The following is a 25,788-nucleotide window of genomic DNA, read 5'->3' on the forward strand; positions in this document are numbered from 1 at the left end:
TAAAGTACTAACCTGTTTGCCCAGTCTTCCTCTTCTCCAGCAAAGTGTTGGTTTCACCAGATTATTCCTGCAGGGTAATTGTATGAGGGTCATCCAACTGGGTCTTGCTTCCCCTGACTTGCTGTTGGTTTCATCCGGAATAAGTGTGTATTAGGTTGTTGCCTACCTAGAATAACTTTGAGTCATTCAGTAAAGTGAAACATTGGGTTTTACTCTCCCTGTGCTATCTAACCTAGAGTCTGTGTGCTGGGTAAGATCTACCCTGGACTGCCTGTGAGATATAAAACATATATAGGTTCTACTTACCTCGAGTTAGCAGTGTGCCTTCCCAAAAATAAGTTACAAGAGTTACTGTTTATCTCTGTCTGTGGTTCACTGATCTCAAAAGCACCTGTAATTGAAGATTACATCCTTAAGTTTTACTCATCTAGTATGTTTTATCACAAAAGTTGTACTGTACCTGGAATAAGTGTTTCACTATTCACAAAAGGTATATTGTCCAGTTGACTGATTATGTGATTTGTACTGAGTCAGTGTACATCTGGTAGGGTCTACTGCCTTTGCATTACTGAATGTAATTGTGAAAGTAACCATTGGTTTTTACTCCCCAAGAATAGGTGTGACCTATGCTGAATGTGTATGAAAAGGTTTTGACTTCCCTAGAACTACTGTCAGTACAAACCACTACTGTAAATAAGGTTCTAAATAAGGTTTATACTTCTTTGTACCTTCAGGTATAGTATTGTATTTTTATAATTGTGATTTCATATGTTAGTAATTATTTACCCCTAGATTTATCTGGGTCTACCTGTATTCAAATAAATCATTTATTTTTACATACAAAGTGTTTCAGTGTTTCTTTGGATCATTTGTATTACAATTTCATTTGTACAGATTCTACAGCCCTCTCTCCCTCCTAATATAAGCCTGGCTGCTAGCTTTGCGCTACCATGTACCCAGGTGGTACATCCTTATACTAAGAGTGGAGTCTTGTACTGCCTCCGTTGAATGGTTTTGACGAAGTTGGTAGCACTTGAGAAAAACCGTCTTAACTAACCGTGGACGACTGCTGAAAGGGAGGCATGTCAATTCCCAGAACTAGTTCCACCAGTGAAATGGAAGGAATCTCTTGTTTTAATTTAAAATAGGAATTAACTGGTATGTGTCTGGGATTCAGATTAACTTGCTAATTGCCTTCCAACAAGATGCCCTTGAGCATCGGAATGCCCTCCACCTTGAAGTGACAAAGTTGTCTAAATCTGAGAGATTTGACCAGTTGCACTTTCACGTTACTGTATACCAAACACTGATTGCGCAGAAAGCCTCAGGGGTGTAGAGAAGTAGGCACAATTGCACCCTTGCGGCCCAATTGATTCACATCCTCATTTATTTTCTGCAAATAGGCAGATGAAGAGTGCTGAACAGGTGGCCCATACAAATTTCTTGATTGTCTGGAATACCCAAGCATTGTTTGATGTAGGCTCCTTATTAGTAAAGAACTTCATAGTTGGAACCCCTTTTGGGGTAGACTATGAATGAGAAAGTCTCGCCTGCAGTGATTTCATGTTGTCTGGTATTATCGGTTTTGCCATGGCTACCTCCACCTTTGGCTTAGGACTCTTGCTGATAGGAGTTCCAATACAATAAGTGTTTGAATACTGGCTGTAGGTGCCGGATGGGCAGTTCCTAGCATGTCTTGCTCTATTGAAAATTCTGGAGGGGAAAACTCCAGGTAGATGCTTGCTGCTTGCCCAGTGCTGTGTGTTTACAAATCAGCTATGTTCCCTAATGAAAGGATTGCTCATTAGGCTGTCTGGGCCGCCTCCTGAGCAGCCCAGTTCGCCACCTTTGGAGTCCATCTTAAGCAAAAATGTCCAGTTTCCATAGATCAAGCACAATTTACAGTGCCCAGTAGGCAGAGACTTCTTTTTGTGACCAGCCTGCTAGGGCTGTCTGATCATAGGCTCCCCTCTGTCCATCACTCGCTCTGACAGATGCATGATCATTGCCATGGGACCCGAAAGGTCCAATAGGGTAGTGTCTCTGGACTTGCTGGAGCATACAATTCCTGTCTTTAGGGTTTTAATAGTATTTTGATATAAATGTCAGTATGCTTTGATCGTGTTTGGTGTAACTGTGACTTTCCCTCCAGGAGATGGCCTTAGACACTCTTCACCTCAAGAGGCCTGTGCATTCAAAGACTCATATATGCTGCCTTTGTGAGATGACTGAACTCATCATAGGACCATGCCACAGATTGAACATGCCATATATTCCAGTCTCACTTCACCTTAAGGGTCTTCCAGTTGTCGTTGGTTACAACACCCGTTTTAAGCAACCTTCCCTGAAGGTGTGGAGGAAGTACATTGTCCCACCTGCATTATGATTGTCACATTTTCACATGGTATTTTTCTCAAACCGGTTTACTTTCAATGTATGGGATCTTCTTGGTGCAGTTTTAATAAATATATACTCCTCCATAAACCATTGTGTTGGATTAAACTTGTTCTCGATTGTATTAAATTATAAACTGTGCCGTTAATCTAGTTTAAAATAAAGATTCTGAATACAAATTTATCATAGCCTTGTTTACCTGGCTTTCAGTCTAGCTACCAATTGTGCGTCACCAGTTTCTGTATACATTATGCTTAAGCCAGTGTTTTTTATGCTGCATAGCAAAGATGAAATACATTTTATAGCCAGAACACTGGGTCAGAGGTCTGCTGTATAGGGGATCCACCAGCCTCTTCGTACCTTATGCGACAGCATTCTGAGTGAAAAAAAAATGCTCAAATACAGGAAAGCTTAAATGATGCCTTGGACCAGGTTTGTAAAGTTATGGGAACCATAGATCTCATGGAAAATTGCAAACCCCATGCCTTTCACGATTTCTTATGGGCAGTCGAGCATCCACAGACCATGCCGTCCCATGGAATCATAGCCCATAATCATACTTTGGACAAGATTACATGGTCTAAAAAACACGAGATGTGCAGCCTAATTAAGGTCGCGAAGAGGGAAACATCAGACGTGATTGCTCTCTGATATGCTAAAGATAATCAGAAATTACTATAAAAACTGGTCCAAACAGCACCAAATGAGTTGTTTACAGAGCGATGGAGAGTCAATGCTCGGAGTACTAGGTAATAAAATGTCTTGTAATTTCTAGGCAATGATTAACACCTCAAATATTGTCCAAAAAACGAAACAATCAAATAGCGTCTCCGAACTGTATAGGGTCAGGCACTTCACAGAAAAATATCTAAAGCCTAAAGGGGAGCCGACCTTCCCTTTCACCGACAGACAACGGTCGTTGGAAATTACGGAGGAAGACCTCGTCGAGCTGATTTAAAAAGTCTTCATCAGGAGCACCTGGCCAGAGTGGCTTGACCTCTCAGGTATTTAAGGGGAACGCCAAAATGTGGGCACGAATTCTGTATATACCTTTCCACGGAGTAATAGAAAAAAGAGCAAGCCCCCTATCCTGGAAATCTATCATCCCTATTTTCAAGAAGGGGGTTCGCAAAAAAACATTTAACTATAGGCCCATTACGTTGTTGGACGTAGAATGTAAGCTGTTTGCAAGCCTACTGCTAAGAGAGTTGGAGAGGTGGGCCAAACATACTATAATACCAAAACAGACCATTCGACATCTCTTAATGGTATAGTACTGGCTACACTGTTTAGCAATAAGGAAGGAAAGAACATGCCCAAGCTTTATGGCACTTTGATCGATCTATCAAGCGCCTTCGACCTGGTCAATAGAGACTGTCTCTGGTCAAAGCTAGAGAAGAGGGGAGCCCCGAAGACACTCGTCAACATTCTTGCTACTCTCCATGAGGGAAACACAGTGAGAATAATAATGAATTCTGAAGGTCATCCATCGGAATATGTAACCATGGGTAGAGGAGTGTGACAGGGTTGCATGGTCGCCACTTTCCTTTTCAACTTTGACCTTGCTGATTTCGGACGGGAAGTCGACTCTGCAGCAATGGTAAGCGCCGAAATTGGTCCCACCGCAATGAAATGGCTCTGTATAAAGACGATATCGTTCTCTTAGATAAGACACCCGTGGGCCTCCAAAGACACTTGAACTCCTTGGATTTATACATGAAGGAAAATGACCTGATTGTTAATCCGGAGAAGTCAAGTCATATTTGGTGATAAGAGAACTCTGGGAGGAAGATGCCCCTGGACAGTGGGAGGTCAGCTCGTTTCAGTGGTAGAGGAGATCTATCTGGGGTTTAGTATGTATGCCTCTCCTCGAATAGGTCAAACCCTGGCTGAGTTAACATCTAAGGGTATTCAGCTGACATCACAATTGCAAAGGATCGTCGGCCAATATTGTAAATTCTCCCTTCTGCCAGCCGTAAGGTTTTACATGGCTAAGGTTATTCCAGTACTCATTTATGGTATAGAGGCAAAACCACTGGCCTGGACCCTCGATTACACATAAAATTGAGGGGAAGATCAGTAAGCAAGTTCTGTGCCTACCAACTAGCCTTCCGACAGTGAGCTTGAGATTAGTTGGGTTAAAGAATACTCAAATCCCAAGTAGACTTAAAATTGAAACACTTTGTATGAGGATCTCCTGGCCCACCATAACCTGGACCAATCCCTGGTGTTGCAAGATCTTAAAAGGATGGCACAGGAAATCCTCACAAATTACGGTAGCGATGAAAACACACTAGCCTCAAATCCAATGAAAATCAAGAAAGCTCTGATAATATCGGATTGGATCAGTACAATTGATAAAATGCGGGCATTGCCGTAGCAGCTTCTTTCGCTTCCCACGATAAGAAACAGGGTTATCTTCCAAGTGCCTGATGAAATTTCCAGACGCTAAGGTCAGACAACTTTCTCAGAGTGCGACTTAATCTCGTCCAAATGGGTTCAGTTCTCAGCCGCTTGGGCATTGAGGACAGAATAAAAGTTATGTCCAGAATGTGGGGACCCAAAATTCCAGGCTATTGAGCACCTGTTAAGGTTCTGTCGGGGGACTTGGGATGCCATAGAAAAACATCTCGGATGCTTCATTGCTTCCATGGACCGCCTGTCCTCACCAATGTTTTGGGACAGATTGATTTCTGGCCACGTAATAGCATTGACGTTAAATGTTCCAAGAGTACTACAGCAGACAGGGTTCATTCCCCAGAATGTCTGTTAATTTTCTTTTTCTTTACTCCTGTATTCTTTCTCATTGTATGTTCTTTTTAAAGGGTTATGTTTTAGTGATGTTTTTGAAATCTAGCAATTTAATTTATTTTCATGCTTTGTTGTAATTTTCCTGGACTTGTGAAAAACCAAAATTTGGTTGTACAACAATAAAATTAAAAAATGCTTCTGTGATCCTGCCTGCCTTGCATTTACTTTGGTTGTGTATTTGGCCTGGTTTCCTCCTATGTACTGGCAATATTAGAGGGTAAATGGGTACATATGCTTTCTTATTAAAGGGAGCTCAGTTAAGATTACCCCCCTCTTCTTAGGTTTGCCCCGTTTTGGAAACTGGATGACAAAGTGGTTTATTGCCCTAAAAATGATTTAGATGTAGTAAACGTTATTTGCATTAATAGCTTTACTGTGCATTCTTCTCTTCGTTTGTTTTAGGATGGAGATTCTTCAATAAGAAATCCAGCCTCCTTTTCATTGAGGTCACCACAGTCTGTCTGCTCCCCAACTGGAAGTGATGGAACTCCTAAAGGTACTCCTTATAGTCTGTGATTGTTTTAAATGCAGATTTGGAAATGTATTTGTTTTAATTCTGACCTTGTTTCTTTGTATGATCATTCGGTAATCAACAACTGTGTTTTAAATGTATATTTTGAGCTGTATACGAAATCGTTTTCATTATTTAACCATTCCTCTTTTAAAATAAATGTTGCGTCTTATCTCCCAAAAGGCCTAAATTGTGTTAACCTTTCAATTTTGTGAAATAATTCTAGGGTCAAGATCATCTTTAATTCTGCAATCACAGCCTCCACCCTATTCGTCACCAAGTGATGCTCCCCCAGACCTATTGTTAGATTCTCCTGATCGGAAGCAAAAGAAACAGAAGAAATTGAAGATGAGCAAAGAAGAAAAAGAACAGAGTGACAAATCTGCAATGTACGATATAATTAGTTCTCCTTCAAAGGACTGTACAAAGCTTACATTAAGACTAACTCGTGTGAGATCTTCAGATATGGATCAGTCTGATGAAATGCTTTCGGGAATTGAGAACAGTAGCGTTACAGAGGAAGATATTTCGTTTAATTTGCACTATCCAGGTCCGACTTCTAAAGCGCCTCATTCTCCACAGGACGCTAATCGCCCATTAAATGTTGATACTTGTTTGTCACATGAACAGACAGCTTTCCTTCAGGCGCAGCAAGTACCTGTTTTACAACAGAATACAGCAGTTGCTGGAAAAACACAGCAGACGTCATTGGTACAATCACAGACTTTGCTTCAGCAAGGAAGTATAACACCATACGATGAAGTGGAGCTTGATGCCTTGGCAGAGATTGAGCGGATAGAGCGAGAATCTGCCATTGAAAGGGAGCGATTTTCAAAAGAGGTGCAGGATAAAGGTAATATTCTGACACTGTATTGAAACGGACTTGGTAGATGTCTTGTAGTTCTAGCTTCTTATGATACTCAGACTAACATAAGAAATCCCTCAAGCGTTTTAAGCTGCTTTTCAAATTGCTATTTTAATTGGGATTCTTGAGACTCTTTAGGTGCTTTCATCAGCAATTTGAGAAACACCACAGAATTAGTGTGCTTCAGGCAGTTTTTTCAAATTGCAATATCTAGCCCCTTCAATATGTACCCCCTTGCATCTTAAATCTCACACACAATGGAAAATATCTGTTTATGCTAAAACAGCTAGGCATCCATTCACCTTCCTTTGAGCACTTAATGTCCTGTGGCAACAAAATCTTCACTTAAAATAACCTGGAATACCCTGTCCTAGTATAATGGTATGGTAGTGCTGGTTCACTTTGCAGAGTCCAATTTAGCTCTCTGCATGTGTCAAATCAATACATGTATGAGTTCATGAAATGTAATGAACTAAATATTTAGGGTTACCACCTCAACCTTTCCCTATAACCAAACTGCCATCTAACCTGTTGGTATAGGCTTTTCTAAAGCATGGTACATTCTCTAGATTCACATCCTTGCATATCTCCAGACATCATAAGGCAGGAGCGCAGAATACTTGACAATTCCACTCTTTATTTCTCAACGTAAAGAGAAAATCTCTGCGTCATCTTGGATCTTTTTGGTCTGCTCTCATGTTATAAATCCTAGTACTATTTCTTTTTTTTTTCTTTGCCATTTTGATTTTATAGGCACCGTTTCTTTCTTCACATATTTTAGTGGTCCTAGTTTTCTCTAATCATTCAAAAACATGTAGATCGTAATCTTTATTTCCTGTAATATTACTTTTTCTGTTCCTTAAAATAGTTTGGAGTGGGAAACCTCTGTTCAGAGTTTGACCTTTCTTGTAATGAACTTACTGCGAGGAATATCTTCATTAACTGTCTTCTCACTATAAAGTAAGAGCTTCCAAGCTTTACATTTCAAGGTAAAAGTACTGATACAGCTAGAAAAACGGCAGCAAGATAAGCCTACATGTTTTTATTTTGTTTTCACCCTTCTCGGGGGCAGTCATTCCAGTGAGGCTATTAAGCTTGTGCTAGAGTTTTATTGCTTTATATTTGGAAATACAGTAATCGTTTAGGCTTTTGCCATAGTCTAAAATGATACCTTGCTGTCTCAGTCTATCTCTCTTATGCGGATTGCCTGTGATCTATGGTAATCCTTTTGTCCCTAGAAACCTTTTCAACTATTTCACATCTATTAAGAAATTCAGGGATTGGCTGTAATTGTGTTGCCCACTGACATACCTAGGTTATTGATCAAAGCAGCTTTTGACTGCGTGACTGGCGAAGGCTAACTGTGTGAATGTTTAATTCTGAGGAGGGTGCTCCTAATAATTATTCAGGTTTTGATCACGGCAATGTCTAGAATTACTACGTTTCTCCCCATGGACAGCATTTTCCACGTGCCGCTCTCCACTTCATCCCACATTTTGATGTTCTTAAGGAGATGTCAGTTGCTTAGTTTGTTACTTTGAGAAGAACAGAAAAGCCTCCCTTTTTCCAAAATCATTGGTGTCCGTTCCAGTGTCGGTTCCAGATTACAAGCCTGTTTTTGAAGCCCGTTACTGTTTTGCCTCTGTTTCTAGACCAAAGGGTGTCCCAAATAGACTTATATTTAGAGCCTGGATGATGGTTCCATAGTGTTAGTACAGCATACCACCATTTGATTAATCCAGCTTGTGTGATTCAGTGCCCGGATTTGGGTATGAAATGGCTGGTTGGGGAACTGCAAATGCTCTCCGCTCTCACTAACAAATACTTTTGCTCGTTGGCTTGGTACATGCAAAGCTTTTGGGATGATATTTGTGTGATGCTTGCTAACCACATTATCAGCAGTAAACGGCCTCTTAAAACATGGTGAAATGGAGTTTGAACTATTCGAATCGGTGCATGTAGTTGATAAAGCTATATGTAAAGCGGTTGTGAAAGCCACTTCCTAAGCCTCTGCCTATTTGCAGATTAACCTCCAGTTGTAAACCCCCTGAACTGCTTGTCCATCCTATGCAGAGTTTAACATTGGTCATTGTATCCCTGCACAGACTAATGAACTCAAGTATGTAAAAAGAAAATCTGCAGAAAAGATTGAAAACCTGCCGTTATTGTGGCTGCAACATTGATACGTTCACATCTTGTCAAAAGGATATGACATGAGCAGTGTGTGGAGGGAGCAGTGACATATATACAGGACTCTGGTTGTGTTGGTTCCTGTTTCTATTAAGAGACTAGAAGAGGTAATTTCAGCCAAGCCACGTGTGATACTGTGCAACTGCAGCATTCATTCCTGGAAGTTCTCCATTTCAGAGCCACAGACAGAACAATGTATTGTGAATATGCACATTTTCTCAAAAGCAGGCTTCTTGCTGTAGAATTTTGTCCTGATCTAGGACAATATTTATACATCGCTTTATCAACCCAAGGAATAACTTTCTTTCTATTGATGCAGGTGCATGCTTTTACGATGCTCTTGACCAGTGCTAGAAAAATGACATTTATTCTACTTTGGACAGTCAAATGTAAGCCTGACCCTGTGTATGGCGCCCCCCAGAACCCCCGCCCGCCCATCCACTACTGCAATCTTTTCTTTTGTAGACTTCACCTGGGGCTGTCCAGTTGAGGCTACTTCCAAGACCGTTGCTGGCCTCAGCACCTTGGCACACTGGCTAAGGCACGACTCAGACAAACTCAAGAAAACAGCGGAGAATCAGAACATCTAAAGGAATTGCAACAGTTAGTATTTCTCTTCTCAAAGTTGACTTTCGGTCCCTCTAATAATCACATTGTTTAGTTGTCCATGTTTTCCCTGTGTACTGTCTCCAAAAAGGGTCTGCAGCCAAGCTTGGATTTGTCATCTCATCTGGTTTGTGAGGAGGCAGAATTTTCAAATGATACTTTTCCAAGAGATCATTAAATCTTAGTAAAGGACAACAGTCTGCATAGTGTCAACCTCAAGGAGGGCTCTTGTTACCTCAGTCTGGCTCGGGAAACTCATTGGATTAATTACGGGCAATCTGCATTACAATTCTCGGCCATATTCCGCCTTCCACCGGTGCTAAAGATTTCACCAAATGTCTGGCAGTTGTAGCTGATATTTTTTACCTACTCTTTCTTGGACACCCGAGAGCTGTTGGATCTGTCGACCGGCTACCCTGTAGACTTAAAATCTTCTACAAATGAAGGATTTCAGCAATGCTGAGGTCCGTTCATCTTGCCACCTGGTTCACTGGAATTGATTTTTTCCTCAATTTGGATAGCTGGAAGAACTGTTTTCCCTTTTGATTTGATGAATGCAGCCACTTCAATTGCTTCTAATTCGCCAGTGAGTTGACTTTCTGCAGCACTAGGATAATCTGGTCACCATTTCAAAATGTACAACATAATCGGTTGCTTTAAACACTAAGGTAAGAATTCAATCTCTTAATGAGTTCTCTTCAAACAGCCTATTTCATATCTCATTATTGGCACGGATATGCCCTTGGCAGACTATGGAGAGCATGGGTGAATGGACCCTTTCAGGGCTTCTCTTCCTTATACTATAAGTCTGTCTGTATCAACCAGATGGAGCTTTGGAGGTTTGTTTGGCTAAATGTTTGGTTTGTTTTATGATTGGGCACTTTTTATCAGGACAGGTAATACTTAATTTTACATAGGTAGTAAAGCATGCAATCTCAGTCTCTGCCTTTGGCTGCCAGATACAGTGCTCAAACAACATGCTAATTTGGTAAAGTATGTCAAACATGGGTGCAGCTTCCTGTTTGAGCTTCTTGGAAATCTGAAAATGGTTTACCTGATTTTCTGTTTTCTGCACTAGAAGAGATCAAGTCCTGCAACCTCGTTTCCAGGAACAGATACGAGGCCCTTTAAATCGGCAAGCTGTAAATCTTGCTCTTGACTTTTCTACCCCATTGGTATATTGCAAGTCATCCAGATATTTTGTCTGATATATTTTTCCTGGAGCCCCCTTGTCAGTTGTTTTCTTGCACAAGGTTTACTCTTTTGTGGCATGAAGTGAGGTACTTCACATCTGTGGTGCAGTAGAGTACCCATTTGAAAAGAAAATCAAGAAAAAAAATGAATACCCTACCTTTTGGTGGGCGAGTAGTAGAATGATGTTCCTTAGGACCCTTTTTCTCTGAGCATTCTGATCTAGCTCCCAACATTTTTTTAATGGGCTTACCTTAACCTCTTTCAGAACTGCCTGATAGTTCTTTGGAATCTTGGATTCTTCAAGCTCTCATGCTTACTCAAATGTAAGCAGGCTTGTTTTTGTTGTAGAGCTGATCACCCCATATCTTGTCTTTGAGACTGTTTTCCTAGACTTGTTTTACTTAACTTCACTTGTTCTTCTGTAAGTGCACCTCTCAATCACACCTTACTTCATGTGCCCAACGTAACAAAAATGGCAGTTCCTAGTTTAGAAGAGGGACTGAAGGGAAAATTCACCCTTTTCAAATCACCGTTCCTGTTAAGGAGAAAAATAGTGTTGGTCAATTTGATGCACTCTGCCCCCCTTTAAGCATAATTCTTTGTATTACTTGGACTTCTATCAAAGGAAAGCCCTCTAGTTGATTAGCAGGTTTGAGTTTTTGTAGGGCTAAGTTCTATTCATGCTAGTGTATTTTTTTTTCCCCATTGTAATTTCATATTAAGCAATTTCCTTACTAGCGATATTCTGATGTTTGCCTGAAATTATAATGGGGTCATATTTTCCCAGGAGTTGTTGGTCTGTTTGCAACCAGAGTTGCACTGCCTTGCCATTTGCAGCCCGAAACCCCTCTTCTGTAATACTTATTTGCAAGCCATTTTTTCGCATGTATTGCTTTCTCCAGCACATTGCTAAACTTTTCCTTTACAAATGTAGTAGGTGGGGCTAGGGACTGGATTTCTTTCCTGTGCAACTTTTCAAGTATAGGACTGTAAAGATCCTGGTATACAGTTCAGGGAATCAGTCCTGAGCCCCAGACAATTACATTTTCTTTGAGGAGAGGCTAAAGTGCGATCCTTCAACTAATGACCTCGTAAAAGCGAGTCGTCGTGGAACAGAATATAAGTTTAACTTCAAGCAATCGATTCACAGCTTCCCTCCATAAATGGTGAAGCACTCATGGCCAATATCCCATCAGCATGGTACCTGAACATCTGTCCAGGGTTTTGGCTCAACATTTGTGCGGTCTGCTGTTTTGGCACAAAAATGCCATCAGACACCTGACGTCTAAAATTAAACGATTTCTCTGGTCCGTGTTAACTATTTGGAAGGATGAAAGCTTGCGACTCTAGGGACGATTACATGCTGGGGTAGAAAGGAAAGGTTCTCCATCTTGAGCATCCTCTAACGATCTATTCACTCTCCACGTGGTGGAAAAATGTGTGTGCTGTGCATGGGCCTGGGTGACTTAATTAGTTGTAAGGTTCTGGCCACACAGTAGGGCATAAGGAAAGCGTCTCGGTGTCATTAGATTGCAAACAGAACATTATACGAATGGGTTTGGGGGATTAAAAAAGGAAACTTTCAAACATTTTCGGGACCTCCTTAATGTCTGGAGATATGCACTGTTAAGTCAGGCTCCAACCCTGGGTACTGGTGAGTAACCTTTCCTTATTGACTGTTTTTATATTTATTTGCAAAGAGCATGATCTGTCAGAAGTAGGGCACTGTCTGAAGCTGTAACCACCTGTTCTCGTAAATGAACATTTGTTGCCAATTAAAGTTCTCAGTTTATATGCACAGCTCCCAGGTAATATAACATTTGTTTTTATGCACAAGCAGTTTTCACATTTCAAATGTGAAATGAATCACATTTATTGTTTTGTGTTCTGCTTCACTATAACGACCACACTAGCTGTACACATATCCGGTGGATCCACGCACCATACGACACTCTCGCTCTCTCTACTGACTAGAACTGCGGTTCCCGAGGGTGTTCAGCCTACCAGCGCTTTGAGGTCATACCAATGATATATAAGGCTATATAAATGCCAAGTAACATGACGCCTTGAATTTGTGACTGCCCTCAAGGTCTCTTGCAATGTTGTATGGTATGTGTTTCTAGTGGATTTAAGAATATATTTATGATCGCGAACTGCTGTAAATTGCAAAAGAGAGTTTGTATCGTTTTTTGTTTGAGGAGTTGCCACAAGCTTCCATTAGCCTAGAAACAATGAGGAATATAAAAACTGCATTGCGCAACATATGCTGAAGCCCCATCTCTTAAAATGCATTATTTATGATGTGCGCTAATGATGTATAGAGTTGTCACTATGGCCTAGATTTCATATAGTCTGCAAAGAACCCCAAGTTCCATTAAACCATGCACCAGTAATCTGGGTCTGAGAGGGTACATTTGTATCCATTATACTCCTACATCCCGTCCTCTTTCCTCCATACTTGTGGGACAATTCTGTTCATTAGGACGGGACCGGAGCACTTTATAAGCATCAAAATATAAACATTTTTGTTTTGTTTGTCCTTCTTTTATTTGTATGCAGGGCCACCACACGTGACCGCAGCCCGCCTTCCTGACCTCCACCCCGTGCATTGCCCTTCTGTCCTTTTTCACTGCATGGTCGGGTAGGACGCACTTGCTTCTTGTGGAATTTTATTTTTTTGTTCCCTTGTCGTTCATATTCCTGCTCCGATTCCACGGTCGTCTTTATTCCGTGTGTTAGGCAAGATTGCATGCAGTACCCTTTTGGGTGCACTTCAACAACCCTGACCTCCTGGCAATAGGAACCCAACCTTTGGCATAAGTCTGTACTACACAGTTGGTAGTGTGGTCGAGTTGCCAGACTTATCTGAAGAGGGGTCAATGTGAGCTGTAGGAGATTCAAAGTGACAAGTATTCAAATGAACTATTACACACAAGGCTTCTTGATTAAACAATTATTTAACAGTCACTTTGAATAAGCCTTCTTCAAAAGGGAACAATATAAAGCATCACACAAATACACTTCAAAATACACTCTTCGATTTCTAAATCCGCAAATTCCCATTTGGGATGGCCCACAGACACAACGTACACCCTCGGGTGACTTCAATAGTTAGGGTGCTGGGGGCACTAATATATATCTTTTGCATTTAGATTATTATTGAGAGGAGTGTCAAAGAAAAGAGGTTTCAGAATAAGGCAAGTGTTCACACAATTATTCTTAATCAGGTAAGTACTTTCAAAACCCCCAGTGCAAATTCAGTAAACTATTTCCTAGAAGGAAGGCAAAACGCATAAGCAGAAGTCATTCAGGGAGCCAGGCCCGCCAGTGTTAAGTTAGCAAAAGTCAAGGTGTTCTGAAACACTTCTTGTAGGAAAGTAAAAGTCTTGCACAATGTTTTTGAATTCTTTGTAGCAAAAGTAGAATCAAATGTAGGACCACAAGTTGTTAGGCCTGTGAGTAGTAGGAGATCAAGCAACTCTACAGGAGCAACCAAGACAAGTCTCAACTGAGAACAAGCAAGGTGGCACAACAAGAGGTAAGTTCTCTTAGACTGTACAGTGCCTTTAGGTTGAAGAACAGTGCAGCAAATGGTTTCTGTTCCTGTGCAGCTCTGCAGATCCTGGTGTTCCTGGGCCTCAGTGGTGGGGTCAAGAGGGAGGACTTCTGGGGACTCGTGCACTGCAATGGGATGGTCACCGACCGCAACCGGCAATCTTCAACCAAGTGGCACTTCAGTGTTCCAGCTCCTCGCGTCTACCGCAAACAGTAACACTGCGGTTCCTGGCTGTCGAGATGGGCTTTCATTGCATCTGGGGTCCAGCACTCTGAGGTGGCTCAGGCTCCATCAGTCCTGCTTCCTGGGAGTCCAGAGGATCTTCCTGGAGCTCTTTGCCAGCTTGAAAGCAACGCACACAATCTGGTGTTCCTCTCCCTGGCTATTCGGTTCCAGCAGCGACTGCAATGGAAATTCAACCAGCTTCGAGAGGATGTCCAGGTGGCTTATTGGTCTCACCAACTCAATAGGAGAAGTCGTCCTTGCAGGGCTCCTCTCTGGATACAAATTCCGAGCTTCAGCACAGCAGCAGGGCTTCACTGGGCAAACCAACGGTTCAGGAGTTGCAGCAGGCGTCTCTTCCAAGTTCTTCTTCGGATTCCTTCGTCCAGTGGTCGACTCTGCCTTCCAAGCCAAAAAGCCTTGCCTTTTATGCAGGTTTCTTCCATTCATTCCAGCCTAGCGGTCAGTCACCTAGCAGTGTGGCTGTCCTTACCGGACAGCCATCCGGCCAATCACCTAAGAGTGCATTCCTGTCTCTCTGCCCCCGCCAGACAGCCTGGAGCCAGAGGCAGGCTTCACTCGTGAATCCCGCCAAAGACAAATCTAACAAAGGAACCAAACCTGGTTTGGGGCGCAGAGTAAATCTCAAGAAGGACCTCTCCGCAAAGAAATGGCGAAAAAAGACTGGGTCTTTTTGACACAAATTGCACTCTTGGGTGCTTTACCGTGGCTGCGAACGCAGCCTGTGGTAAAAGCACACCATGGTAGTTAAAAGTAAACCACTGCCACACGCCATTCATCGAGGAAAGGGTGACATAAGATTGTTACATGAGAAGCTAGACAAAGGGGATACTGAGTAACCCCTCCAGCACCATTTTGTAAAATAGTGTGTGCTGGGTCTAGAAAGTTACAAATGTAAGTAAAGTCAATTTGACTTTACTGCCCTTGGAAGCAGTAGTTTATCCAAGAGAAGGTATTTAAACCTTTTGGAAATCTGAGAGACTTCCCTGTGCCACTGCACTGTAGGTGCTGTGACACACAATGTAAAAGATGATGCCTATGGAGTTTTCAGACTCCACAACCAAAATCACATTAAAATACATGAGAGCGCAGGGGAAAAAGAGTCTTGCGCTCTCCAGGTTAAAAATTCAAGTCCTCAATATCCAACAAAGTTGCTGGGGGTCTCTATGGTGGAGAGAAATTAGCATTTTTTTGAGAATTCTCCCCAACAAGTTTATATCTGAGCGTCTGGGATTAGAGTACTGTTCTTCCTGTCCTGTGCTTGGGCCCAGATCACCGGTGGGACTCTTGCTTCTACTGCGACTCCCTCTGTCCATGCACGCCAGCGTTGTCTTGTTGGGTGGGAGGAGGTGTTTCTGTGGATTCCTCCCCTGCATTTACAGCAGTTCATTGAAGAAAGTGTCCGGTAAGTTCCTTCCTTTTTAGGGCACCCCAGCCAGGGGACTCCTTCCCGGGGTCTTCTGGTTCCGGGAGGGTCGAAGTGGCTGGTACCAGGGCTCTCCCGGAGGTGTCCCGAAAGGGGCTACCAGGTCTGGATCTTCATCCGAGGTTCCCCATCTGGAGGATAAGGTTAAGCTCAGAATTTTTGGAGCTGTTTTCACCCGGGTAGATCCAAGGTTTCCAAATCTGGAACTAAGTGTACTGAGACTCATCTCGAGGTTTCCAATAAAGAGACTAAAAGCACCAGGGTTGCCACCGAGCATACTAGACTAGGGGCTATATCTAAAACTGGAAGGATCGAGGGGGCCCCCTACGCGGGCTGTGGCTACGGGGGGTGACCCTAAGCCACACACAATCCAGTGGTCAAACAGATCCTGCTGAGGGGGCAAAGAAGGTGGGCCAACACCTTAAGTCTTCAAGTACCGGCTCTGCTGAAGTTCCCTCACTGAAGGCTAATTCTTAAGCAGACTCCAAGGGGTCGCAAAAGCGCTCTAGACCAGCTAGCACCGGCTCTGCTGAGGTTCCTTGTCACAAGGTTAAAATGGACCAGAAGTCCCCCGACAGCCCGTTGGTGACAAACTGCCTTACTGACACCTGTGATACAGTTCTCCTCAGGCAACAACAAAATGGTGGTCCAACCCCCACAGTCTGTGGCAGCCATTCGTCCTCCGATGGATTGGCGTGCTCGTTTTCTGCTGCCACAGTCTGGCTTCCTCCTACGCCCACTTCTTGGTTTGCATAGATCCAGCTGGTGGAGGGCCGTCCTGGCAACCAGCTCTTTGCAATTCCTGGGGTATGCCCCTTCAGAGCAGCCTCTACCCACTCCAGTGACTAGGTCTTCTTGTGAGGATGCGTTTTTTGGAAAGTTCTAGAGCCATATGCACTGACCTAATGAAGCCATACTTTAAGGATCTATTCAAAGAAATGTATCCTAAGCCTCCTGAGCCGCCACCTGCTCCGGCTACTCCTCTGCAGGTTCTGGAAGTGCCACCTCCACCTCCTCTTCCAGTGTGGCCCCCCTCATCCACTACTACCGCTGCCTTCACTTTCAACTGTGCTTAATACTTCTGTTGCACAGGCAAGTCTGCCCACGTGGTCTGAGGTGCCACATGCTGCAGATCAAGATTATGTTCCCGCCGCACTGGATAAAGATCAAGCGGATGAGAATAGTGCCGACCTGCCCGCTCGATCAGAGCCTTTCATGACCAGGTAGTGGATATGATGGTGTTGCTAGATATTCTGGTAACCGAGCCTCCGGCTCCACAGGTAGGTGTAATTTCTGGAGCCTTCAATTGGTCGAAACAGGAGCGCACATGCCTTTTCCTTCAAAAGGATGTCCTGGCCGAAGTCCGCAAGATCTGGAAAAACCTCATCCCGGGCAGAACGTGAACAGAAATATTGATGTTTGCTACAAGCTGCACGCGTCGGAAGACAAAACTTTTGACTGCATGTCCGCTCCCATCGACTGTGGTGGCAGCAGCAACGCTCCAGTCTAAGCAGTCATCTACATCTTGCACTGCAGAGTCTCAAGTCCTTTCCAAGGAGGACAACCTTCTTGATGCCATTGGGAAAAAAAGTATTTTTTAATTCGGCTCTTCGGGCTAATACTGAGGTCATCCTGCCAGCTGTTAATCTCGAGCTGTGGAAAGAGCTTGCAGAGTTTCAGGAATGTATTCCTCCTGACAGCCTCCAAGATTTTAAGGGCGGCTTATCAGACACCAAAGTTCTGGCTCAGGTCCTGCTGGAGACTGCGGCCCATCATGTCGACACTTGCTCGGGGCCTAATGGTTGGAGTAGACCTCTCCTGCCAAGCGTGGCTGAATGCTACGTTCTCGTAGGAGGTTCAGTACAAAGTACTTGATATTCCCTTCGAAGGTAAGGAACTATTCCATTCCTCTACTGATGAAGAACTCGCCAAAACCAAGGCAAGCACGCAATCTGCTAAATCTGTTTTTTGCCAGAACCCCAGCTAAAGCAGTTTCTACTCGAAGGTTGGGTTCTCAAACAAGGTCCTTCTCTGGTTTCAGAGGGTTCCAGGACCTCCGTGTGCCAGACAGAAGTTCATGCTGTTTGGCCTCGCTGCAAGCAGCAAAGACAAGGTGGCTGGTTTTTCTGTCAACAGCCTCATCTTCAGCAACTGGGGGTCTCCCTGCCGATAAAACATGACTCTGGTGGGAGGACGAATATCGTTTCATCAGGTGGCAGACAATCACAAAAAGACTGATGGGTTTTGTCTGTCACTGGGGTCGGTTTCTGCTTGCCCACCCCTCCAACCCCACTCTCTCACCCTCCTTTTCAGCACACTGGGTCACCCTCCCTCAGAGCTGAGGTACAGAAACTTCTAGACCTCAGGAGTGGAGCCTGTTCCCTTGCAGCAGCAAGGGGAGGGCTATTACTCCCATCTGTTTACAGTGCCCAAACCTAACCAGACTGGCCTGCACACTATTCTCGACCTCTCCAATGTCAATCTCTTTCTACCCCAAAAGAAACTTAAGATGATTACGTCTAGCCGGATAAAGTCCTCTCTCTGGACGACCGATTGGCGCAGTATGGTAGACCTTCAGGACACTTACATGCATATCCTGATCTGGAGCCTGCATCTGAAATATCTGCGGTTCTACTGTTTGGTCTCAGCTCGCCGCTGCGTGTCTTTACAAAGATGATGGCGGTCATAGCAGCATTCCTCAGAATGCAGGGAGTTCATGTATATCCATATTTGGATGATTGGCTCCTGCGCAGTCCTGGCCCACAAGCCGCATGGCCAATCTTCCGTCACTCCTCCAGCTCATGTTCCATCTCGGGCTGTCAGTGAACTGGAGGAAATAGTCTGCCTGTTGCTCAAGACCTGATCTTTCTAGGTTTCTGTTGGAATACTGTGAGTACCAGAGTGTTCCTGATAGAGGACAGGATTGTAGACATGTCACCACGGCCTGCTTTTCCTACAGTCCTCCCACATGTTGGACTGGTGATTCCAGAGACTCCTGGGCCTTATGGCCTCTTGCGTGTTAGCGCTACCTATTGCACGACTGAAAATGAGGGACACTCAGCTTGCTCTTCAGAGCTGCTGGTCTCAGGCTACGGATCCGGACTCTAAGATGATTCCAGTTCCATCCTCCATGACGGCGGATCTTCAATGGCGGTCTTCCGCCAGCAACCTTTCGATGGGAACCTCCTTCCAGGAGCCCTGCCCACAAGAAACGGTTACTACTGACTCCTCCCTTCTAGGGTGGCAGGGCGACACTGCGTCACCTCAGTGTACAATTTGTGCATGCCCCAGGACAGACAGACCCATATCAATTACATAGAGCCTCCAGCAGTTTTTCTGGCGCTCAAGGCTTTTCAGCCCTCCATCAGTAGTGTGGTTCGAATTCGGACTGACAATTCCATAGCGATGTTCTACATCAACAAACAGGAGGGCACTGTTATGTATGGGCTGTCAGTGTTATGGGAATGTTCACTAGTTGTTATGGATTTGTTGTGCATTTCTGATGTACTGTCATTGGTCATTAGAAGGCTGATGTCACAATGTGATTCCCTGGAACCTAGACCTTGTTATGGATTGTATTTGTCAGTTGGGGATGTGATGCTGTGCTGGTTGGGGGTCTCATACATCGTATCCTGCATATGCTTATTAAATACATTGAAGAACCTACCTGGTGTGGTTTACTACCCAACATACTCAACATTGGCGATGAGGATGGGTACGAAGGGCAGGAGAACGGCGTAAGGAAGCATCCCATTGAGCCTTGAGACACTGGACCACCAGTGCCTCGCAGTAAATGACCGTTGTTCCCCTGGTCCTGCTCTGAGGTCCCACGCACTGTCGGTGATGGAGAGGGCCGACCTCTGGAACATAGCACAGCATCCAGAAGTTCCTTGACTGGTGAGGAGCCGTGGGATCGTCCGGCTGACCAGAGTAACTGGCAGAGCGGAATCGCATTCTGCTGCCGCCCGACGGTGAGGAGGAGCGTTCGACATGGTTGCTTGCCTCGACGGTGGTGTCTGTGTGGGAGACGGCTGCCCGCCCATCGCACTGTGGGCGAAAGACGAGGGCGGTTTGGCGGCTGCCAGGAGCAGGCTGCTGTCCTTTCAGTTTTTGACTCAGAGGCAGGTGTGCCTCGCGGCAGGCCAGTAGCTGGACGCTCCTCCAGCTGAGGAAGGCTGACTGCAGCGCTATGCTCCTGCAAGGAAGGAGTGTAACATCGCCTTCCCGTATTTAAGGAATTCACCTCCCAGTCATGTGACGATGCGCGGTTCTTGTCACGTCAATCGCCTGGGGGGGAGCGGGGCGATCAGCTGTTCCCTGCAGTTTTAACTTCCCCGTCACGTGACAACGCCTGGTTTGTGTTGTGCCCGATTGGGGAAAGGATCGGCTGTTCCTTGCACTCCCCGCCCAGGGCCCATCGGGGAAGGCTGCCAGGAAAGGAGTGTTTGCTTGGGATAAGGAGAGCAGCGATTCCCCTTGCTGCTGTGATGTATTTACTGGTGGAGCTGTAAATCGGGATTGTGATCTGGTGTTACACAGGTGAGGAGGGACACAGCTCAGTATACTTTGGATGATTTCATAACGCAGCAATAGCAACATACTTTTGCTGACTACTTTATATATTTCTGCATTGGGGTACTGCCACCTATTGGTACGCTGTGTTCTGCACAGTATTTGATATGGCTTTGTCGGGCGTCCCAGGGCCTCAGATGTTCATGCCTACCCCAGGCCCACCTAGGATCAAGTGGGGCCCATGGAAAAGGGGATTTTTACATTACGTAAAGGCAACCTGCGGCAATGTAATGTCTATGGAGAGGAAGGTGTCCATGTTAATGCACTTTTTTGGGCTGTGAAGGGCAAGAAATCTATGAAACACTCCCTGATATTGAGGAATCGGACGTGGAAGGGGGTGGAAATGACTTTGATTCAGCCTTACTGAAATTGGATAAACATTTTGAGTCAAAGATCAGCACTGTTTTGGAGCGTTACCATTTTGGAATGAGGTTCCAACATGATGGCGAGACTGTAGAAGAGTTTCTAATGTTTGTTAATCTGCTTAGAATCACATGCTGTGCATAGTCCGACATCCAGTTGTCACTGCGGAGTATTGCATTTTGTTTTTCGTAGTAAAAAATGAGACATCGACAAGGCGTGTCTGAAGCACTATCCCTATAGTGACGTGCAGTGTACCCACAATCCCTCACGCGTCGAGGTCCCTCAGATTGTTTTTTTCCGCCCAGATATTTGTCGCCTTTACGCGGAGCTCCTCCAGAGAAATTGCAAGAACATTTACTCGACCCTTTGGTCGTTATTTAACATTATACATTAGAACCCTCCTTCGACGTAGTAGCAGAGAAGCTTTTCACCACCGAATAAGAATTCGACGGCGGGATCTTCGGCGTAGGAGGTACTTCGGTGCTGCCGAACACGTGGCCTGGACTCGCCGGCCTAAGACAGTAGGGAGAGTGGGGTTGTGGGACATTTCTTGCTCTTTGTGAGAATGCCTTTCTCTTTACCCTCCCTTTCCTTCGGGGTCGTTACGTCTATCTGTATCCTCAGCTATGGAGAGGAGTCCCTTTAGATTTTGCCCGCGCTGCAAGGGCAAATTCACTTGGAAAGACGAGCACAAACGGTGTAACCGTTGCTTGCCCCTCGACCACAAAGAGGACGGCTGTGCGGCCTGTAAGCTTCTTAAGCCTAAGACTTTAAAGGACTGCACGGTCAAAAGGTGGACAGCCTACGCTATGTCTAGGTCTGATTCCTCACCCTATGCCACCGAGTGTGACGTGGATAGTGATAACCCGATCTCTGCGTCGGAGGTCGTACACCCCTCTAGGGAGCGTTCCCGCTCCTCCTCGTCTGTCCCCGGCCCCGACAAGCTCGGCTCACACCCTGCTTATGGGAATGAACACCCCGGCGACGCGGACGAACACAGAAAACACAAGCACACAACCCACGGCACGTCTTCGTCAAAGACGAAGACAGCCCTAGCGCCAACGGAGTAGCTGGGCCTACCGGTGACCTCTGCCAACCGTAAGGGTCGCAAGCCCTCGCCGCGACTAGCGACTGGGCTACCTACAGACAAGGGCGCTACCACCAAAACATCAGGCGACGCGCCTCGCAAGAGCGTCTATCGTCGCCGAAAAAGACTCGGCACCGCCCAGTATGACGCCAGACGAACCCTCGACGGAGAAACTAATCGTCGAGAGCTTGGCGCGTTGTATAGTTTCCAAAGACGGCCAGAAACGGACAGCGAGTGACACGCCCAAAACCGCTCACAAGGCCATGGAAGTGCCGAGGATGCCAGAAGAAAGGCAGGGATCGCTCCCGTCGTCGAAAGATGGCCCTAGCCTGTGAGAAGGTTTCTCGGAAGGCAAAGGGACCTTATCCTCGACGTTATGGGACAGACCTAGATGGATAGAGGCAGAGGGATCTCCTTTTTCGCCTCTAGACCGTTTTGGTTTACCATACTGGACTGTTGAGAGATTCAGTCATGCAGGGACAAGCTGGACAGATTTATGTCCACTCCTGAAACTAAGACACCTAAGAGACCAAGGGAGGCGCTTCAGGAGGACCCTAGGGCTAAATATCCCAGATTATTTAACCCCCTCCAAGAGGACATGAATACTTATGACCTCACTGACGAAGACCCTCACTTCCAGGAAGATGAGGAGTTCTTAAATAGTGAAGACCAACAAAACCTAGGAACAGAAGAAGGTTTTGAGGAAAACACTGACAAGGGTGGGGGGGGCTTCGAGGAAGATCCAGATGAAGGTGGCTCACAGCCCTGGCAGTCACCAACAGAGTCTACAGACCCTGACATCTTAAACCTTCCCTCTCATCAGACCACACCGGTCAGGAATCCATCTCCAATAGATGACGAAAGGCTGCAGTGCATTTCGAGATCGAGACTGGCGAAGTTACCCCCGATACTGATTTTGTCGAAAAGATCATTAAAGAAAAACCTCCCACTAGCCAAACCATTCCCCTCCTCGCCTCAGTTAAGAGTCGGATTTCTCCATCGCTGTCCACACTGGCACTGGTAAGAGGAGTCAATCCCAGAATTGAAAAATGGTTTACTCCCTCTCAGTCAGACCCATTATACATTAGGGGTAACTCAATTCCTGACTCCTTGGTGGTTACTACCACAAGGAAGAAAGCGGGGGTTCCGCTGTCAACTAGCGAAGCACCCCCAGACAAGGAAGGGAAAAAGCTCTATGCCCTAGGGAAGAGAATTACAACCTCGGCAGCTTTTTCAATCAGGATTACCAAAAATACACTACTGGCAAGTTATGCTGATGCACAATGGGGAAAATTACGGCAAGACCTCGGAAGTTCCTGAGCCCTTAAGAACTCGCTTATTGGCCACAGTAACAGAAGCCACAGTAACAGAAGGAACTCTGCTTAACCAGGACATCATTAAAAAACACTCTTGATGATGCAGAAACAGCTGGCCGTTCCTTAGTGCAGTGAATTCTTCTGAAGCGTCATGTCTGTCTCCGCAATTCCGGTTTTAAGCCAGAAACACAGGCGTCACTCATTAACAAACCAATAGAGGAGTCTAACCTCTTTGGGAACGCAGTGGACGACGCACTGGAGACTGCAAAGAAAGAGGTCGACACTCTCAAGACCTTAGACCAAACCTCAAGATGCTTTTTTTCGAGGGCAACGCCAACAACAGCAGCACCAACAACAGTAAACTTCAGGCAACTGGTCCTCTACTCAGGGAACCAGTGGACAGTACACGCAAAGAGGACAGCGCCGTGGCAAGGGCAGAGTTTGGGGCCCCACTCCCAGAGGCTCCCCGGCTACCAACACCAAATGACCCGAAGATCCGGGTCCCCTCCATGCATCACCGGTCGGGGGCCGGTTAACATCTTTCCTACCAGCATGGGAGGGAATAACATCAGACCGATGGGTATTGTCAACTATAGCCCACGGGTACTGTATAGAATTCAGTTGATCCCCCAAGGGGACGACACCTGTCATCAGAACACCTTGCCATTCTTCTTGTGGAACTACTACAAGGAGCAATAGAGGTCGTGCCTCTATCACAGGTAACGGAAGGTATTTATTCAGTTTACTTCCTTGTACCCAAAAAGGACTTAACCACGCGCCCTGTACTAGATCTGCGCCCAGTGAACAAATTTGTCAAACCTCAAAAATTTTGGATGGGGACCCCACAGGAAGTAATACCCCTACTTTCGCAGGGAGATTACATGACAACACTGGACATGAAAGATGCATACTTGCATATTTTAATGTTGCCAGCGCACAGAAAATAACTCAGGTTCATGATAGAGGGCAAACATTACCAGTTCAGAGTGCTACCCTTCGGCATAGCGTCAGCGCCGAGGGTATTCACGAAAGTACTGGCAGTGGCAGCGGCCCACCTGCGCAGGTTGTCCATCCCAGTATACCCTTACCTCGACGATTGGCTCATAACGGGGGATTCTTACGAAACATGCTTCTCAAATACCCAAAAGTCTGTAGACCTTTTGTTCCAACTGGGCTTCTCCATCAACGAGAAGAAGTCCAGCCTAGACCCCAGCCAGATCAAACAATTCCTAGGGGCTCTAATTCGAACAAAGGACAGCCTCGTCTTCCCCTCCAACGAGAGGGTGCAAAATATGCTGTTTCAGATCCCTCAATATGTGGCCGGTCGACAGGTGACGGTGCTCAAAGCAATACGTTTGCTAGGAATGATGGTGTCATGTATATATTTGGTACCTCATGCGCGACTGCGCCCAATGAAAGAGTGGCTCAACAGCCAGTGGTATCAGGCCAGCGGACAATGGGACGATCTAGTGGTGGTCTCGCAGGCCTTGGTTCTCACGCTACGGTTATGGTCGAAGGAAAACCATGTAATAGGGAAACCATTCGCCACCCCGCAGTGGAAGCCACTCTAACCACAGACTCATCCCTCACAGGATGGGTGGCTCACCTATCCTATCAGACTGCACACAGAGTTTGGACTCCGAGCGTAGCGTCGAAACACACAAACTTGCTGGAACTGATAGCAGTCTTCAAAGCACTGAAGGCTTTCAAGGCACACCTGCAAGGGAAGACTGTGATGGTCCTCACAGACAGCACCACAGCCATGTACTATCTGAACAGGCAAGGGGGCACTCACTCTCCAGGACTGTCCAAGCTGTCCCAGAACATCTGGAAGAGGGCTCTCAAACGCATGTTCCTGTTGTCACAACATGTACCAGGGGGAACTCAATCTGCTGGCAGATGAACTCAGCAGAGACTTCCCTCTGCCGGCAGAGTACGAATGGCGGTTACAAGAAGACATCGTCTTCGTCTTCACACAATGGGGATTCCCAGAAATAGATCTGTTCGCAACTCTGGAGAACTCCCAATGCCAAGATTACGTCTCCAGGTACCCCCAGAACCAATCCAAGGGGAACGGTCTATCGATACCATGGTCAGGGAAATTTGTTTGTGCTTCCCCCCCCGACTCCCCTTCTCAACAAGATGGTGCACCAGGAACCAGTTACCATGATACTAGTGGCCCCTATGTGGGCCCGGCAGCCATGGTTCACTCACTTGATGAAAATGTCTCTATCTCCTCCAGTGAAACTTCCCTGCCCGTACAACATGCTGTCACAGGACAAGGGCAGAATACTACACCCATGCCCACAGACCCTGAACTTAGCAGCCTGGCTCCTGAGGTAATAGAATTTGGACATTTACAACTCCCTCAAAGATGCATGGACATTCTTAAGGAGGCTAGAAAACCCAACACTCGTTACAGCTATTCCAGCAAATGGAAAAGATTTGTCATCTGGTGTAGAGATAACATCAACCCAGTTGACTGCTCTCCCACACGGATTGTTCTTTACCTGATTCACTTATTAGACTCCGGTCTGGTCTTTAATTCCATTAAAGTTCATCTAGCTGCACTTTCCGCATACACCAGTTCTCAACACAAAGTGTCATGGTGGAAAGTCCCAGTTATTAAGGCCTTCATGGAGGGAGTAAAGAGA

The 25,788-nt window shown here is 45.4% G+C and overlaps 1 protein-coding gene across 6 annotated transcripts in view; it reads left to right on the top strand.

Annotated features, from left to right (window-relative positions):
* The window catches only part of NIPBL (NIPBL cohesin loading factor), a 2,053,700-nt gene that overhangs the window by 395,060 nt on the left and 1,632,852 nt on the right, over positions 1-25,788 (top strand). For 5 of the 6 annotated variants that reach the window (XM_069627143.1, XM_069627142.1, XM_069627145.1 and 2 more), the window contains exons 8-9: positions 5,608-5,701; positions 5,943-6,569. In XM_069627143.1, coding sequence (XP_069483244.1) covers positions 5,608-5,701; positions 5,943-6,569 — 721 coding nt within the window. The remainder of the gene's footprint in view (positions 1-5,607; positions 5,702-5,942; positions 6,570-25,788) is intronic. The other variant, XM_069627147.1, reaches the window with a different exon arrangement.

This window comes from Ambystoma mexicanum, chromosome 6p, assembly GCF_040938575.1.
Source record: "Ambystoma mexicanum isolate Mex_15411 chromosome 6p, UKY_AmexF1_1, whole genome shotgun sequence".
In the NCBI taxonomy this organism is placed as follows: Eukaryota; Metazoa; Chordata; class Amphibia; order Caudata; family Ambystomatidae; genus Ambystoma; species Ambystoma mexicanum.